Source organism: Maylandia zebra, linkage group LG16 (assembly GCF_041146795.1).
Source record: "Maylandia zebra isolate NMK-2024a linkage group LG16, Mzebra_GT3a, whole genome shotgun sequence".
Lineage (NCBI taxonomy): Eukaryota > Metazoa > Chordata > Actinopteri > Cichliformes > Cichlidae > Maylandia > Maylandia zebra.
The window spans coordinates 26,744,320-26,763,417 of NC_135182.1; the positions used below are offsets into that span (position 1 = coordinate 26,744,320).

General features: G+C 42.3%; 1 protein-coding gene and 1 pseudogene across 2 annotated transcripts; both read left to right on the forward strand.

Moving 5' to 3' along the window:
- The first annotated feature begins 1,620 nt into the window (after positions 1-1,620).
- Positions 1,621-15,910, forward strand: LOC106675992 (histone H1). Of its 2 annotated transcripts, XM_076875184.1 has the most exons (3): positions 1,621-5,269; positions 8,186-11,122; positions 13,300-15,906. In XM_076875184.1, the coding sequence occupies exon 1, from the start codon at positions 4,607-4,609 to the stop codon at positions 5,108-5,110; it is 504 nt and encodes a 167-aa protein (XP_076731299.1). In that variant the 5' UTR covers positions 1,621-4,606; the 3' UTR covers positions 5,111-5,269; positions 8,186-11,122; positions 13,300-15,906. The 2 variants fall into 2 exon arrangements, with proteins under 2 accessions (XP_076731299.1, XP_076731298.1); XM_076875183.1 differs by having other exon boundaries at positions 8,186-15,910.
- A 178-nt stretch (positions 15,911-16,088) lies between these two features.
- On the forward strand, positions 16,089-17,296 carry LOC143413040 (olfactory receptor 4B13-like; annotated as a pseudogene).
- Positions 17,297-19,098: the final 1,802 nt, after the last annotated feature.

The following is a 19,098-nucleotide window of genomic DNA, read 5'->3' on the forward strand; positions in this document are numbered from 1 at the left end:
CATATTGTCCATCCATCCATCCATCCATTCGCTTCCGCTTATCCTTTTCAGGGTCGCGGGGGGCGCTGGAGCCTATCCCAGCTGTCATAGGGTGAAAGGCGGGGTACACCCTGGACAGGTCGCCAGTCTGTCGCAGGGCTAACACATAGGGACAGACAACCATTCACACTCACATTCACTCGCACATTCACACCTAATGGCAATTTGGATTATCCAATTAACCTATCCCCACAAGCTGCATGTCTTTGGACGGTGGGAGGAAGCCGGAGTACCCGGAGAGAACCCACGCAAACACGGGGAGAACATGCAAACTCCACACAGAAAGACCCCGGCCTGATGGTGGAATTGAACTCAGGACCTTCTTGCTGTGCGGCAACAGTGCTAACCACTGTGCCACCGTGCTGCCCTGTGCATATTGTTTAAAGCCTAAATTATCTGTTCGCTAAGTTGAATGTATCTCAGTGTAAATAATAGCATCGGTGTTTCATCCGTGGCGGTGTGTGATCCGTCTTTAGTTATTAGGAAAAAGTGGCAGTGTGTGATCCGTCCCCGTGCGTTAAAGCAGGAAACTTGTGTTACTATTAGTTAGAAAGCGGGGCTGAAAGGTCTCGTCGCCAGCTGAGGGCTGTGTGTGTCACGGGTTTGGTTACCCCACCTAGTCTCGGACGCGGGGCTAGGACCTGTAGGCAGGAGATCCAGGGTGGTGACCTGGGGATTCGTGGCTCCTTAAATAACTAAGTCGGGGAGAGTTCCCTGTCACAGTCTGAAGTATGCATAAAAGCAGGATCGGTTGCTTTCGCCGGTTAGATTCCGAGCTGAGTGTAACCAGTGCCTGATGCAGAAGGAGGACGGTGTAGTGTGTGTGAAAGTGCCGTTAGAGTCGGCGTCTTGTCTGAAGTACGGGAGTCAATTAAAGTAACAAAAAGAATTTGTGTCTAAAAGTGTGTATGGTGTGCAGAAATTGCGGCAGGAGACCGTGTCGCGAATTGTTGCAAACTGTGAAGTCAATTGGGGGTTTTAATTTGGTTTTATTTTTATGGGGAAGAGAAACTGCGGTATCCAGTCTGTGGCGCATTTTGAATAATTCGTGAGGAAAATGTGGCGCGATCTGAAGATCGTGAGCCTAAATTATCCTAGTTAGGTTGAGGTGTATAAGAGCGGACGGCACCCGCTCTTTTTTCTGATTAGGGCGTTGTCCTGAATCAGCAGAAGTGTCTCGCAGAAAGTTTGAATGGGACTGCTAGAAGCATGAGGTGTGTGTGAGCCAGCCTCGAGGGGCGGGTTCACAGGTAGAACGAACGAAGAGTAAAATGTGCGTGTGTGTGAGAGAGAAAGAAAAGGTGAGGGCTAGTGACCAGCCTGTGAGTGTGTGTGAATTGATGACAAAGAGGGAGACAAAGTACATTAGTTGATTTTTTGTGAAATAATAAATAGTCAAGAAATCATAGTGATCAAATAGGAGAAAAATGAACTAAAGTAAATAAAAAATAAACAGTGGATTAGTGTTAAAGTAATGATAAATAAATTGATAAAATTAACAGTGCCATTTAAAGGTGATCAAGTACTCAAGGATGAATGGAGAATTTGATTGTTGACGGTATGAGAGCTGTTGGGTGTTAGATTTGTATTGTTGATTGTCATTTATGCTTAGAAATATTTACTTATATATGCTTAGTTTTGTAATTAGTTGTAGATTGGTAGAGGTTTTGATCCTTGATAGTCTGCAAACTTTGTGTGTATTAGACAGCACTTTGGGAGCATGAGAGGTCATACCGTGTCTTATTATTTTATGGTAGGATTAACGTAGCTACGTCTGTTCTAGTCTAAGTGCTCTTTGTTTAGATGAACTGCAGGACTTCCTCACCGTGTTATCTAGGATGAACCATCTAGGGTGAGGGGGAGGCTACCCTCTTCCTGACCAAGGATGTTTAACCCTTTGATCAGCAACACACACACACACACACACACACACACACACACACACACACACACACACACACACACACACACACACACACACACACACACAGGCAAGGTACTCTTTGTTTGTATGTAGGCGTCGTATGTTAATGAACCTATGCATATTCATGTAACCTCAATAAAAGGGCAGTGTTACAGGAGGACGGACGAGACCAACTGGAGTCAAGCGGTTGTCCGGTTCTCTCCCGTGCACGAGTAACATGAAGAACTTTGCCTATTTGTGTCTTGCTTAGCAGTGTAATTATATTGTCTTAACGTTCCAGCGAATAGGTTTATGCTACAAACCTAACATTAATTGGTCCTTCGATGCCGGAGCCCTGGAATCGCATTCACCGAGGGGAGGAGAGGCACGCTGAAAGCCTGACGTCAGCCAGGAAGTTCCTGTGGATTCGCGGTCTGTCTTTTCTCCTCGATGAATGACGGTCGGCGGGATTCGGGCTGATATTACACTCTAAGCAACGCCAAGTAAGTTTAAAGAGGCCGACTCTATAACCGTGTCGTTGTGCAGTCTCCGCCACTGTGTGAGGCGTTGAGAAGAGGCCGACTCTATAACCGTGTCGTTGTGCAGTCTCCGCCACTGTGTGAGGCGTTGAGAAGAGGCCGACTCTATAACCGTGTCGTTGTGCAGTCTCCGCCACTGTGTGAGGCGTTGAGAAGTTCGCTACTTTGTGTAGCGATACCCGGGTTCCTTGCTACTTTGTGGAGCAAGAGGTTCCTCGCTACTTTGTGTGGCTAGAGGTGAGTTCTCCGCCACTTTGTGGGGCGTTGAGAAGTTCCGCGGGGTCCAGACTGTGCTGGACGATAGGCCTATTTTGTGTTGTTTTTGTCATTGTCGTCGTCGTTGTTGTTGTTGTTGTGTGTGAGTGTGTGCGGAGCAGAACATGTGGTCTGTGACACCGACTGTTGTTGTTATCATGGGTTTCTAAGCAACCAAGAGTGAGTCGGACGGAGACAGACGTTTGTGCTGGACTTTGCTCCTGGCAGCACAAAGTATTTATGTAAAAAAGAGAGGGAGCGACGGCTCCACAGCTGCGCGGGTTCATGCGGACCTGAGCCGTGCGGTTAATCGCAGGCTTAAAAATGGAAGAGATTAAAATGTTAGAAGTTTTCAGAAAACACACCAGCCTTGAAGAGCGTGTGGAGAAGGCCAGCCCACATCAGCAGCTATGCTCTGGTGGGTGGCTGTCCCCCCACCCCTTGCTGACACAAAACGTTAACTCTTCAGCCTGTGTGCCAGACCATAGACGTAATTGAGGTGGATAGTTGTTAAAAGTCATCTACATTACGCTTGTGGTTGCTTAAATTCAGTACGATGACATGTGAGGTGAAGTGATATAGATAAATATTTAAACTAATGAAGTGCATAGAGGCACTTGACCTGTGTGGAAGACTGTCGTCTTATTATGAACCATTGTTGAGATGTAGAGCACACCTGTGAAAACAACTAATATGCTGAACCCTGTATGAAACATCTAAAAGTACATGATGGAGAAGCTGAGTTGAATATGAAAGTGTAAGACTTTGCCACTGTGGGCAGAGCAACTACTGTGTGATGTTGCGTTGCAGTTTTTTTTTTCTTCTGAGCTGATGAGCAGGCTACACATTATCAGATCGAGAGCTGTCTGAGAACTACTCTAAGAGAGGGAAACAGCGCTATGATAACTGTGATAACTGGAGTGTGCAACGTTTCCATGAGCAGTTTTCCTGCATCTTGACTTGTGTGTAGAGTGTTCATAACATCAGCATCATGTTTTTGATTATTTGTTTGTTGGGTTGAAAAATAGTTAAATAAACTGGTGATCATATTTACGGATCACCATGGCACATATCATCAGCCATGTGATTTATTTTTGCAGATGACAAAGTGAGTGTGAATGTGTCTGACATCACAGTGTTTTTGTGCACTGTGCAAGAGTAATTGCCTTTGATTGTGAGTGACAGCGGTGATTTTGCAGGTCACCAGCTATTGTAAATAAAAAATAAAAAAAAAAAATAAAAAAAAAAAAAGAGTGAATAAGAGGGAGAATTTATATTGTAGAAAAAATAATCATAGGAAAAAGGTTTTGTGTTGATCAACCAAAAAAAACAACTATAATTTCATTTTCTGCTTTTAAGAAAGGACTGTTCACAAAAACACAGAGCGAGAGAGAGAGAGAGATATGTGTTGATTAAGCAGTGATGATAATAATGAAATGTCTTAGTTTGTCACTTTCAGGTGAAAAGCAGACCTGAATCAATTTTCCACATGCAGCGGTCGGAAGAAAGTTATAGTTTAACATCATTGGAAACATGCAGGCCAAGTTTCTGGCTGACTTATTTACAGTGCCATGTGTTTCTCAACCTCACAAGCGAGCTCACTCCTCCCTGAAGATAAGGAATGCAGCTCCATGATAAAGAGACAGCAGCAAGTCCTGAGCACAAAAAGTCCCAGCAAAGCAGCAGCAATGTGGATAAACAGCAGCAGAAGAAAGCAAACCCATCTTCCTGTCTGATTGGATGAATTCCACGGAGGGGCGAGCAAGATGGCGGTGGCAGCATGTTGAAATGCTCAAAAAGGACTGAGTGACTCGGGCAAGCCACATGCAGCTAGCATGCTGGCTAGCGACATGAAAGAAATGGACCCTTCATGATGCGTTCAACGTGCCAGCGCTGTGGTGGGAAAGGCTCCATCATAAACACGCCCTGCACCGAGGTTCAGGCCAAGAAGAAGAAGACGATGACTTCCAAGCCCAAGAAGGTCAGCCTCAGCGTGGGCGAGCTGATTGTGAAAGCCGTGGCCGCTTCCAAGGAGCGCAACGGCCTGTCCGTGCCCGCCCTCAAGAAGGCTCTGGCTGCCGGAGGCTACGATGTGGACAAGAACAAGGCCCGTGTCAAGACCGCCATCAAGAGTCTGGTGGCGAAGGGCACTCTGGTGCAGACCAAGGGCACCGGGGCCTCCGGATCCTTCAAGATGAACAGGGTTACTGAGACCAAAGCTAAGACGCCCGCCGCGGCCAAAGCCAAGAAACCGGCAGCAGCTGCTAAGAAGTCGCCCAGGAAGGCAGCAGCAGCAGCACTTCAGCCACTAGCACGAAGTCAACCGCATCAGAGGACAATAGTGAGAGTGGCTGTGACTTCACTGTGCATGTGAAGAAAACGTTTGAGGAGAACTGAACAGTTGGAGTTTGACATTTGCCACCTGTGGAGTAAAATGGCAAGAAGAGACAGTGGGACACAGGACAAAGCTGAAGGAGAACTGCCGGCTGTTGGACTGTTGAAGTGTGAGAGGACAACAGAGTGAGAAGACTAGGTGAGAACACATAGGAATTATTTAATGTGGGAAATCAAAATTTGGGTTAGCAAACCTGGGGAAAAACAAAACTGACTGCTTAAGTTGGAAAATTGAGACGGAGTCTGAAACATTGCGAAAATAGAAACATATACAAAATCACACACACACAAGCAGAACATGCATTAACCCTACTAACAATTCCAAACACAAAATGACTCATGAAGACTCATAGCACATTAGTTAAGAAATGATTAAATAATAGCAGAGAAGTGTGTAGGAAAGGCAGCTTTAAGAACATGCTCTGCTGGAGATGCAGCTCCACAGACATGCATTAGACCTGCCTAATAACACAAACACATGTAATGAAAATTAGCTTGTTATCTTTCATCAGTGTTACAATAGTGTCAATTTAGCAGACACTTGTTATCAAATGCTGAATTTATCCTAAAGAAAAAAATTGACTCTCCAAGTTGCAGGACAACAGTTTAACTTTTGTGGGAAAAAAAAATCCTGGTTTGACCAACCAGTGATCAGACAATAAATTTAGTTGTTAAAATGGTAAATTGGGAGAAGCTCCCTGCTTGATTGAGGCAGCACATGTAATTTACTGTATGAGGGAAATTGTCTTTTGTGATACTATTTTGAACATGCTTTTCTGTCGTCCTGTCAACTTAGTGGGTTAATAGCTGATATGCAAATTAGTGATCGGTTTTAGATTAATGAAAGGTGACTGAATTCTAGTATGAGTGAATGAGATGTGTTGGAGTTGTTGTGTGTTGAGTGGAGACTCTAAAACACTGAGTTTCCTGCTTTGATGTGCGAGTGAATCCTGTATTTAGATACACAACTCTGAATACGTCAGAACAGACTGTTTTGTGAAGTGCATGACAGCATGTCACATGTTTTATGATGAAGGGAAAAGGAAAATTGAATAAAATAGATCTGTGGCCTAAATGAGTGAAGAGCACAGACCTGGTAATTAAACTCATAGCTAATAAGACATTAGGATTATGTTGTGTGTTGTGCAGCTGATGGTTGATTTGGAGTGAATCTAGCTGATGATTTTTCTTTTGTTGTGAAGTTGAGCCTGCCAATTAGTATGATGGTATGATAAACCATGCTAATGGTATGATTTACCCTCCTGAGATGAGGAGCTTGTGTCATGACTTAACAAGGCCTTTTTATTTTGATACTTTCACAGTGCACTGAAAGTTTTGTTTGATAATCTCTGTTCTTTAAGCAGATCTGCACGTCGGGAATTAAAAGCGCTACACGTCGTCGAGAAAATTGTGCCAAGTGAGTTCTCCACATTTAAATGGACTCTGGAGAAAGCCACTTATTTGGGACAATTATTAAATGACAGTCCCAGTCCAAAAGGATTCAGCGATGTAATCCAAACTAAAGTTCTTCTTTTTCTTTTTGAAATGACGTCATTTTGCTGAGAGTGGAAACTAAATGCGACGATAGGTTCCACTATCAGCAAAGAAAGAAAGAATGAATGCATGAATGAGTGAGTGAAAGGAAAACAAACTGACTGACTGGTAAAAGCTGACAAAAGCTGACAAGACTTTACTGATGTAACACGACTGTGTGAAGTTGACCCCTGCCTGGTAGGGGTGCAGATGAGTCTGTGTGTGCTTCCCTTTACAGGAGCAGAAAGATGACAGCAACACTCGAGGTTGCGTGATGATTTAACATTTTAAATGCCATTTTCTGTGTCTGTGAATTTACTATGTGTGCGTCATTCACTAGCTTGTGTGCTCACAGAGATATCTGTGACAAAGTATGCATACGCCTGCGCAAGCGCTAACATTTGCATTTTCGTTTTTACAGCATTACGGTTCTTCATGTGTTTGATTATGTGATTTATAGGAATACTGGCTAATGTTTCTCTACTACGAGATTTCTGGGTTTATGTGTGAGGAAAACTGTGTTTACAGGTTATGAGTGGTGATGCTGTTGCATTGTGTTGATGGGAAAATGTGAAGGTTACTTTGATAATGTGAATAACATGTGTGAAATTTCCTGTGTTGAGAACTGGTGTTACTTCTTTCCACAGCTAGGGTTGACTTTATGGTGTTTTTATGGCACCTCTGGAACCTGTTGACCTGTGTCTGACCTCTGTCTGACTACAGTCAATGTGTATTGCTAATGTTTGTTTCTTTGAAAATGCTGTAGTAGATTCAGCTGAAGCGGACAAGTGACATGGGTAAAACAAATAAGAGATTACGGTATTTATGGAATAGTTTATTATGGGCTCATTTGCTGGCCACTTTTGAACCCATAATAATAATAATATATGAGTGGAGTGACTTTGCTTAAGAGAAGTCACTGATTACATTAATGTTAACAGAGTACATGGGATAATCCATGTCTGAGGTGAATTAGGGTAATAGTTGTAGTTACTGCTTTGAGAAAACCTGCACATGACACTTGTCTTGCTGATGTTGAATGCTTATTACTCTTATGATACAATTGTTTACAGGTATGAAGTTTGATTTCACTTCCAGATTTTGTTTTCCAGGCCGTGATGGTGTGTATGCAGGCTCCTGGGAGAGCCAGGTGTTAAGCAAACTTAATATGCAACACACGCTAACATCTTTTATTGCAGGGTTACGGAGCTACTCCAGAGGAGATGCCCTGATGTTGCCTGGGACATGATCTAGCTAATCTTTTTCTTTAAGACAGGGATCCAGGTTTGGTGAGTTGACGCATGGGAATGTCCATGCGTCAAGAGGTGGAGTGCAAGGATTAACATTAAACAATGTTTACTATTATTGTTGCAGTGATTTGTGTGATTAGCCGTTTTATTTACAAATATTAAACCTATGCAAGTGGTGCACCCATGTTCAGATGAGGCTTTGATGGCCTATAAGTGAAGTTCACTGAACTAAAGAATGTGGTTTGATGATTGTTGACATGCTCTCCAAATAGTTTGTCTTCCTAGCAAGGAAATACAGGTGCAGCAGTAATCTCCTGAGAAATCTTCAGAGGCCCAGTGAGAAGCGCATAGCTGACAGGACCAGGCAGTGGTTGAGGTCAAAGGTCAAGCTGGTTGGGGCCCATCATGAAATCAGACCTTGGAGCCACAGCAAGGACCATGAAACTGCCTGCAAAATAGAGGAGAGGATCGTCCACAAGATGGGAGAGAGGCTTCAGGAGGATCAGAGATCATCTTCAGCACAGCAGACATCACACAGAGAGCTGTGCTACTAAGCTTCCAGGAAATCAAGAGGAGACTTCCCACAGCAAGATTTTAAATAAAATGAAAGATTCAATATTGACGCTGAGGAAGACAACTAAGGTGTACGACGTGCTCTGCCTTAAACCTTCAGCAGCGTTGGAACATGAAAACTCGTGGGATGAGGGGAGCGTGCCAAGCTCCATCGACAGCGCAGAAGGAGTTTGAGGATGACATCATGATTCTGTGAAAGCACAGGAACCAGAAGCTATGGTGGTGATGACAGCAGTTTCCTATGAACATCACCTAATGCTGTGCCACTATACTGTGCATACGATAACACTCTGAAGGCTGCTGGGATCATAACAGCAGTAAGATGACGGAACCCAGCACCCTTTCCACAGAGAGCTTTTTCTGCAGAGCGTGGACAATTAAGGAGTCATAAATATCCCCCTCACAAGACGAAGGTCTGAAGTCAGGTGATGGGGGCTGGTAAGAGGCCATAAAACTAGAGTGCTGAGAGGTCTGCAGCTTGGAAATAGCTGAGACCCATGTTGACGAACAACAAAACCAACTGGTATGTTTGAATGTCTATTCTACATACATTTGGACTCTGGTCCTATGGACAGTGATGGAAACAACTGGAAGAGACATTCATGACGCCCTGCAGAGCTTAAACCACTCTGCAGAGAGACATGTGATGTGCACACCCGGAGGAAGCACCACCAAGCTGAGATGTTTTTGAAAATGTTACTTTTTATTTTCACTATTAAATTAACAATTTCTTTGTTTGCTCGTAAGATGCAGTTTGCCATGAGATGAGCTCAATGAATGGGATAACTGCTAATACATTTGTTGAACTGTGTACCTTTTCAGTAATTTAGGGTGATTTGACATATGCTGAGTATAAAAATGTTTGCATTGAAACTGTCAGACATGAGGTATTCATACCTGGGAACTTTTTTAAGCATAAAGGTCAAAAAGGGGGGAAATGTTAGATTTGTATTGTTGATTGTCATTTATGCTTAGAAATATTTACTTATATATGCTTAGTTTTGTAATTAGTTGTAGATTGGTAGAGGTTTTGATCCTTGATAGTCTGCAAACTTTGTGTGTATTAGACAGCACTTTGGGAGCATGAGAGGTCATACCGTGTCTTATTATTTTATGGTAGGATTAACGTAGCTACGTCTGTTCTAGTCTAAGTGCTCTTTGTTTAGATGAACTGCAGGACTTCCTCACCGTGTTATCTAGGATGAACCATCTAGGGTGAGGGGGAGGCTACCCTCTTCCTGACCAAGGATGTTTAACCCTTTGATCAGCAACACACACACACACACACACACACACACACACACACACACACACACACACACAGGCAAGGTACTCTTTGTTTGTATGTAGGCGTCGTATGTTAATGAACCTATGCATATTCATGTAACCTCAATAAAAGGGCAGTGTTACAGGAGGACGGACGAGACCAACTGGAGTCAAGCGGTTGTCCGGTTCTCTCCCGTGCACGAGTAACATGAAGAACTTTGCCTATTTGTGTCTTGCTTAGCAGTGTAATTATATTGTCTTAACGTTCCAGCGAATAGGTTTATGCTACAAACCTAACATTGGGGTGAAAGGAAAATGAGGTTGGAGGAGTGAGTTAACAGGTTAATGTGTGGGTGTAAAACAATGGGGTAATAAAAAAAGAGAAAGAAAATCGTGAAAACAAAGAAAATAAAAAGTGTGGAAGTGTGAGTGGGAAATTGTCTCCAACTGGGGGAAGCAGTGACACTACAGGTCACCTTCTTCCCCTGCTGGACACAAAAGAAAACATAATTTGGAGTGTTGTGGATGAAAATAATTAACAGCAACATCAAGAAGGTTTTTGTGTTTGCGGTTAAGACCAAATAAAAATTTCATTTTTGGGGTTTAAAGTCAGTAGAGTTCAAAACAAAATAAGTAGAGATGTGTTGCTTTAGGAGTGATGAAAACATATGCAGTCACAGTGAATAATGAAAGTCTCTCAGTCTGTCGATTACAGGTGGGGAACGGACCTGGATCAATTCTCCATGGGCAGCAGTCGGAAGAAAATTATAGGTTAAAATTATTAGAAAAAAAATAGAAACACCCAGCCAGAATTTTTGGCTGAATTGTTTTGTAGCTTCCCGTTCTCATCCTGAACGAGCAAGCTCCAGGGAAGCTAATCTCTCCCTGAAGACACAGAGTGCAGTTTCAGAAGCACGAGCATGAACATCAACAGTGGACAGGAGTCCAAGAGACAATACCAGAGTTCTGAGCAGAGAGTTCCAGCAGCACTATGGGCAAACGGCATCAGAAAGAGAAGACCCACCATCTAGATTGGATGGAGATGCGTTTCCAGCAAGCTGCAACCTCACTGTGTGTGAAGGACTTTTGAGAAGACTGTCTGAGTTTGACATTTGCCATGTTTGGAGTGAGATGGCAATGAAAGAGATAGTGGGACAAAGAGATACACGGGACAAAGCTGAAGAAAACTGACTGCCATTGGACTGAAAAGTGGGAGAGAAGAAAAGGAGCAGAAGAGGGCTGAGGCTGCGGTTTTAGTGTGGGGAATCAAATTGGGTTAAAGCATCCGGGGAGACAAGCGACTGCCTGGAAGTGGAGGATTGACACAGTGTCCAGACCACCACAAAAGGGGGAGGAAGACAAGCACTGAGGTATGCAAGTGTACTGTTAGAAAAATGGAAAGGTGACACCACACATGCAGATAATATGCACCAGAGATAAGAAAAAATCATACACAAAGTGTTACACATTAAAAGATGGTATTTGTAGAAGGGGTTGACAACACTCAGCGTGGTTGCCTATGGTAACCTGCAAGCATTTGGGGTTTAGCTGTGCCTGCCTATGACAGAGTTTTTCATTTAGATGTTTCTGAAACAAAATTTGGAGTGAACGGAGTTTTGTTTCAGAAAAAAGGGGGAAGGTACATAAAAGGATACATAAAAACAGAAAATGTATTAACCCGACTAACACACAGACACACACACACGTAATGAAGATCAAACACAATTTTAAGTAGGTGACACTGTTACCGTCATCCTGTCTGGTTTATTGAGTGGGTTGAGAACTGATACATAGATGACTGAATTTGTATTATTTTGGGGAACATGATAGCAGGGGTGAACAGAATCCTGCAGCCAGAGTTTAAATGAGTGAAACTAGCAGATTTTTTGGGGGTTTTTTTGTTTTGTTTTGTTTTGTTTTTGTTTCTGAAGTATGGGGAAGGTTTTACCATGGCACCATGTTTTAGATTTGGTGTTTTCTCACCTATAAGAGAAAGAATATTCTGTGACAAGTCTTAAGACCGGGCTTCTGTATTTTTTATTTTCTTTTGTTTTTCAGTTTTATTTGTCATTTTTCAGTTTATTTTTATTTTTTGAACAGTGCACTGATTTCTGTTTGTGAATCTCTTTTCTTTAAGCAGATCTGCATGTCGAGAATTAAAAGTGCTACACGTCGTCGAGAAAATTGTTGCAAGTGAGTTTCTCCACATTAAAATGGGCTCTGGAGAAAGCCACTTATTTGGGACAATTAGAAAATGAGAGTCCCTGCCTAAAAAGGATTCAGCGTAGTAATCCGATCTAAAGTTCTTTTCTTTTGAAATGACGTCATTTTGCTGAGAGTGGAAACTAAATGCGACGATAGGTTCCACTATCAGCAAAGAAAGAAAGAATGGATGAATGAATGAATGGAAATAAAAACAAACTGACTGACTGGTAAAATCTGACAAGACTTGACCACGACTCAAGGTTAACCTCCACCTAGACAGGATAAAAGGGTGGATAAATTTATCTGTTTCCTTTTACAGGAGCAGAAAGATGACAGCAACATCTGAGGTTGTGTGACGGTTTAACCTTTTAAATTTTCTATGTTTGTGAATCTACCAGGGGTGTGTTGCTCACAGAAGTTACTGTGAGAAAGTGTGTACACACCTGCGCAGCGCTAACATTTGCATTCTCTTTTCTACAGCATTACAGTTCTTCATGTGATTTGATGATGTGATTTCTAACAGAACAATTGGTGGATGTTTGTTTCTCTACTACAGGTTATGAGTTGGTGATGCTGTTACACTGTGTTGTTGGGAAAATGTTGAAAGTTACTTTGACGATGTGAATAATGTGAGAAATTTCCTGTGTTGAAACCAGTGTCATTCTTTTTACAGCAGGCTTAATTTTATGGCCTTTTACAGCACCTCTGGAATGTGGATGGCCGACGCCTGCCCACCACACGATCCATGTGTGTTGCTAATGTTTGTTTTTTCTTTAAGAGTGCATGTGGAGGATTCAGCAGAAGCGGACAAGTGACATGAGAAAAACAAATAAGGGATGCAGTGTTTATGGAATAGTTGAATATGGGCTCATTAGCCTGCCACTATTGAACTCATAGTGATAAAATGGGTGGAGTGACATTGTTTAAGGAAAGTCACAGATTAAATTATGGAATAAATTGGGATGATTCATGATTTGGGACAAATTATGGTAATAATAGTGATTTAATGATTGGAGAAAACCTGCACATGATACTTGTCTGTTATGCTGAGTACTTTATCACTCTTATGATCTATAGTTGGTTGCAAATGTGAAGTTTGATTTAACAGATTTGTCTTCCAGGTTATAGGCTCCAGGTGGAGCTGGGAATTAAACAAGCTTAACATGTGACCGCTGGTTAATGTTTTTACACAGGGTTACAGGTTGGAGTATGGCTGCTCCAAGTGGGAAACCCTGGAGATTGTTTTAGAGAGAATGTGCAACATTCTTGTGCATGTCTCATTGGGGAGTTGACACATGGTGAAAGCCATGAGGCAAGAGGAGTGTTATTTTTTCATCTGTAGATGTCGTGAGGTGCCATGACGAGAAGGAGTGGCTGAGAGGATCGTCCAAAAGATGGGAGCTGAGGCCAGGAGAGAGGCTTCAGGAGGATCAGAGATCATCTTCAGCACAGCAGACATCACACAGAGAGCTGTGCTGCTGAGCTTCCAGGAGATCAAGAGGAGACTTCCCACAGCAAGATTTTAAATAAAATGAAAGATTCAATGTTGACGCTGAGGAAGACAACTAAGGTGTATGACGTGCTCTGCCTTAAATCTTCAGCAGCGTTGGAACATGAGAACCTGAGGGATGGAGAGAGCGTGCCAAGCTCTAAAAGTGACAGCGCAGAGGAACTCCAGCGATGGAATTGTGATTCTGTGTGAGGCACAAATACTAGGAGACTGGGAAATAGTTGACACCACTTTTCCCAAGGATGAAGATCACCTAAAGTGTGTCACTTTGCCATGCAGATTTGATGCTCTGCAGAGAAGCCTTCTGTGAGGGAGAGATGTAAACAGACGAGCCTTTTATCTACATTTAATTTATGTCAACTTCTCTAGGCTGGTTGAGGCGGAATTGGAGAGAAACGGTAGTGTTAGGTGTGACTGTGGTTATTGTAACTATGATTTTTTTTTTTATAAGTGAATTGCCCAGAGACAGACCTGAATCCATTCCAGCGACTCCAACGTCACAGGCCACGGTGAAGCAAACCAAACGTAGTGAAACAGGTAAATCAGATGAGTGTTTTGATTATTATGGCGGTATAGAGTTGGACTACGTTAAAGGGTCCACAATCTCGTATACATTTGATCTTTGTGCTGTCATTAAATGCAAGTGCTTGCTGAACAGTTGAGTCCAACATCTTTAATGGCAGTACAAAATCGGATGGCGTTAGATATGTTGTTGGGAGAAAAAGGGGGCGTTTGTGCGATGTTTGGGGATATGTATTGTACTTTCATTCCAAATAACACAGTTCCCGACGGCTCTGTGACCCGAGTTCTGGAAGGCCTAAAGATTTTGTCCACCGCAATGTATGAGCATTCGGGATTAGATGACCCGCTGGAAGCGTGGATGACCTCTGTCTTTGGGCAATGGAAAGATTTCATTATGTCAATTATGGTTTCTTTGTCTGTTTTTATTGCAGTATTAGTGACGTGTGGGTGTTGTGTGCTTTGTATCAGAGCCTTGTTCATAAGACTCATCAATCGTGCTGTGGGAGAATCTGATACAAAGGCAGACACCATGATGCCACTTTTGGGAAATGGGGAGTCACAGTATGAAAACATTATGGTGAGAGATTTAGTTTAGTTTTATCTGCCATAGGGCAGATAAAAAGGGGGATTTGTAGGAGTGTTTAGCTTATTTTAGAGTTTAGAAATGTGTTAACATAGAATGTAGAACTATTGTAGAGATACTGACACTGCCGTCAATATAATAAAGGCCTCACTGTGTCGTGAACTTAGGAGTAGATTGTAGGAGACCCCTCCCCCACTTGAACTGTGAAAGTAAAACAGAGAGGAGTTAATGCTGAGTGGAAATTCCCCAGAGAATGTTTGGGTGGGGGTCTCAACATTTGTAACTGGATAACTGTGGTCTGGAAGGGACATGGTTTTATGACCTAGGGAGTCACCTACACCCACAGTGTTTTAACTGTCACGCACACACATCCACATGCACACTCACTCATGTTCACTCAGACATCCACACGCACACTCACTCATGTGCACTCACACATACACACAGGTATGCGTACACAGTCACACACGAGCACTCACATAGACACGTGGGAACGCGCACATGTAGGCATTCATGTGCTCGTGCACATAGACAAAGACACAGAGTTTGCAGCACACCGTGGGGGGTTTTATGATAGGGTCGCCCCTACAAAACTGTGTTTCACAGACAAAGGAGTGAAGATTTCTTGCAGAGGGACACACGGGCCTCGTCTTCCCTTCTAGAAATGCATGCTTGAAGATGAATAAAGATGAATACAGGTTTTGTGAAATGACTACTGAGTTCCGGTGGCGTCTCTGGAAGTTTCGATTAATAAAAGAACCGGGGTAAAACTGATTTCATAACACTGGATGGACTGAACTGAAAACACACATGAGGAATGGACGGAATGACAAGACTGGGAACTGAGGGCTTAAATACACAGTGTGGAGTTGTGATATGATGTGATAACATTAGGTTGCTGCATTATAATTTGAATGTATAATATTGTTGTCAGGCCTCTGTGTAACTGTAGGAGAAAAATAGTTTGATAGAAACAGCATTAGAATAGAATAGAATAATCCTTTAATTGTCCCACAAGGGGAAATTTGGTTGTAACAGCAGCCAGAAAGACACATATAGAAACAAACAGGACACAGAACAGAAACATACACTCATCCCTGCTGGACAACATCTCCCACCCCATGCAGGAGACTGTGACAGCACTGAGCAGCTCCTTCAGTGGCAGGCTGCGGCACACACGGTGTGGGACGGAGAGATTTCGCAGGTCTTTCCTCCTCACTGCTGTCAGACTCCACAACAAAGACTTTAACTGATCAAACACACACATCCACACACACTGAGTGCAATACTCTTTTTCTGACAAAGTTGTATTTTTACTCAGTTGTATAAAGCATTTGCATTCTATTTCTATCCTAATGTATATTTTATTCTATTTATTGTACTGTATATAGTATTTTATTTTATTCTATAATTAATGGGAGGTGAAGAGGGACAGCAGACATTAGTCAGGTACAGAAGCAGCAGCTCAGTGCTCTGTTATGTTGTTATTTTAAAAAGGTAGATGTGCCCTCTGATCATGGATAATCAGTCTAATGAAAGAAGTTTCATTCTGTCAGGATTTAATGAGACGATGAATTTCACAGTACCCCTCTTCTCAGTTACTTTACTGTATTACTGTGGGATTTTGTTCTTCAATATTTCTCTTGTGCTGCTCATTGTCTTGGATGAAAGCCTCCATGAACCTATGTACATTTTCCTGAGTAGCCTTTGCATTAATGCGCTTTATGGGACCACAGGTTTCTACCCAAAATTCCTTTCAGATTTACTATCGTCTTCTCACAGAATCTCCTATGAAGGGTGCCTTTTACAAGCTTTTATCATGTATTAATTTGCTTGCTGTAATTTGTCTATTTTAACTGTCATGGCCTTTGACAGGTATATGGCTATATGTCGACCTCTGCACTACCACTCTTTCATGACTAAGAGGAGGCTTTCACAGCTGGTGTGTTTCTCCTGGCTGACACCTTTCTGCATTTTTGCCATCAATGTAGTGCTTACAGCAAGACTCAAGTTATGTGGTATAAACATTCAGAGAGTCTTATGTCTAAACTGGTTAATTGTTAAACTTGCTTGTCCTGAAGCTGACACTTTTTCAAATAACATAAGTGCATATGTGATACTTGTCGTTTATCTGTCTCATTGGCTTTTCATAATTTGGACTTACATATATCTTATTAAAACATGTGTGAGGTCCAGAGAGGACAGAGTAAAGTTTACGCAGACCTGTGTGCCCCATCTGACTTCTGTGATCATAAATGTCACTGTAATGGCTTTTGATTCGATGTACTTGCGCTTTGGCTCCAGAGATTTATCCCAAAGCCTCCAAAACTTCATCGCTCTTGAATTTCTCATCATCCCTCCAGTTATGAATCCTCTCATGTATGGATTTAAACTCACCAAAATACGAAACAGAATCTTGAGTTTAATTCATTTGAAAGGGAAATGATTTCCATTAAGGTTAGATTTCCTTATTTAAAATAATTCAAAAATATTCAAAACAGATGCAGCAATATAAATACAAGTCTTTCTGAAGGCACTTGATTCAGAAACATTTAGTCATGTTTGCCTTGTCTAAGGCAAACATATATTTGGACTAGACTAATTTTACTAATATTCTTTGTTACATTTGTCATAATATGACATATATTTGTCATATATGTCATATTTGCTCGATCCAGCACGAACGTTAAATGAAAACAACATTTTTTTTCATGTTTTTGACGAAGAATTTGATTTTAAAAAGGATTCTGCATGAGTTTTTAAGTACTGTTGTAAAATTCATCTATATACCATTCAGAAATCATCACAAATTGATATTTCATTTCTTTGCCTTGCTGTGTCTTCATGTTCAAGGTAGATGAGCTGATATATGTGCAAGTTGATTAAACAGGTTTATTTCAAAGTGTTTTAGGTTTAAAGTAAACAAAATATTGTATGAAATATTCTGTTGTAAATGGCTGGTTAGTGCAGGCATCCCTGTGTGTTATATCTCAGTTTATCACAAAGATCAGTTAACAATGCTTAATGTTTCTTTTTTTTCAATAAACATGTTGCATGTATAAATATAAGGATCAGTGTTATTAGTTTGTATTTATTTTTTCAGTAGTATGTATTTATTTATATAGAGTTTTTTTAATTATTATTTTGGAAAAATAGTAATAGTAATTGAACTGTTACCTACTTTTATTTGGCTTTTTTTCTTAATTTATATGTAAATTTCTCTCTGTACATTAATTAATGACACCATAATTCTGTACTTTTTGAAATCTGATCATATATCCCCATTGCTTGACATACTGTAGTATTTATCCATTCATCCATCCATCTTCATCCGCTTTATCCGAGGCCGGGTCGCGGGGGCAGCAGCCTAAGTAAAGAGGCCCAGACCTCTCTCTCCCCAGCCACGTCCTCCAGCTTATCCGGGGGAACACCAAGGCGTTCCCAGGCCAGCTGAGAGATATAATCTCTCCAGCGTGTCCTGGGTCTGCCTCGGGGCCTCCTCCCGGTGTCATATGCCCGGAACACCCCAATCCGTCTGTCGATCTCCGGCTCCCTTCTCCCATCACTCGCGAACAAGACCCCGAGATACTTGAACTCCTCCACTTGGGGCAGGAACTCATCCCCGACCCGGAGTGGGCACTCCACCCTTTTCCGGCTGAGAACCATGGCCTCAGATTTGGAGGTGCTGATCCTCATTCCCGCTGCTTCACACTCAGCTGCGAACCATTCCAGTGCGAGCTGGAGGCCATCACCCGATGAAGCCAACAGAACCACATCATCTGCAAAAATCAGAGATGAGATTCTGAGGCCACCAAAGCGAAAGCCCTCCGCCACTTGGCTGCGCCTAGAAATCCTGTCCATAAAAATTATGAACAGAACCGGAGACAAAGAGCAGCCCTGGCGGAGCCCATCACCCACCGGGAACGAGTCCGACTTATTGCCGGCAATGCGAACCAAGCTCTTACAACGGTTGTATAGGGATCGAATGGCCCGTAGCAATGGGCCAGACACCCCATACTCCCGCAACACCTCCCACAGGACACCCCGAGGGACACGGTCGAATGCCTTCTCCAAGTCCACAAAACACATGTAGACTGGTTGGGCAAACTCTCATGCACCCTCAAGTATCCTCGAGAGGATAAAGAGCTGGTCCAGTGTTCCGCGACCAGGACGAAAACCGCATTGTTCCTCCTGTATCCGAGGTTCGACTAGTGGACGAACTCTCCTTTCCAGCACCCTGGCATAGACTTTCCCAGGGAGGCTGAGGAGTGTGATCCCCCTGTAGTTGTGTTGGGATTCAGAGATTCTTTTATTGCTACCATATAATTTGCCTTATGAAGAATGTATTAATAACATGTTTCACAGTATCATTTATCAGTAATATTTCCTACAGGGTTTATATTGCATTGAATATGTCTGTCATCACATTGACCTTTCTATTTTTATAGGTTGAGTTCATTTTATACACAATGCATAAATGTGCTTGGTTAGAGTTGATGTTCCATTCTAGAAGGTTTTAAGCTTCA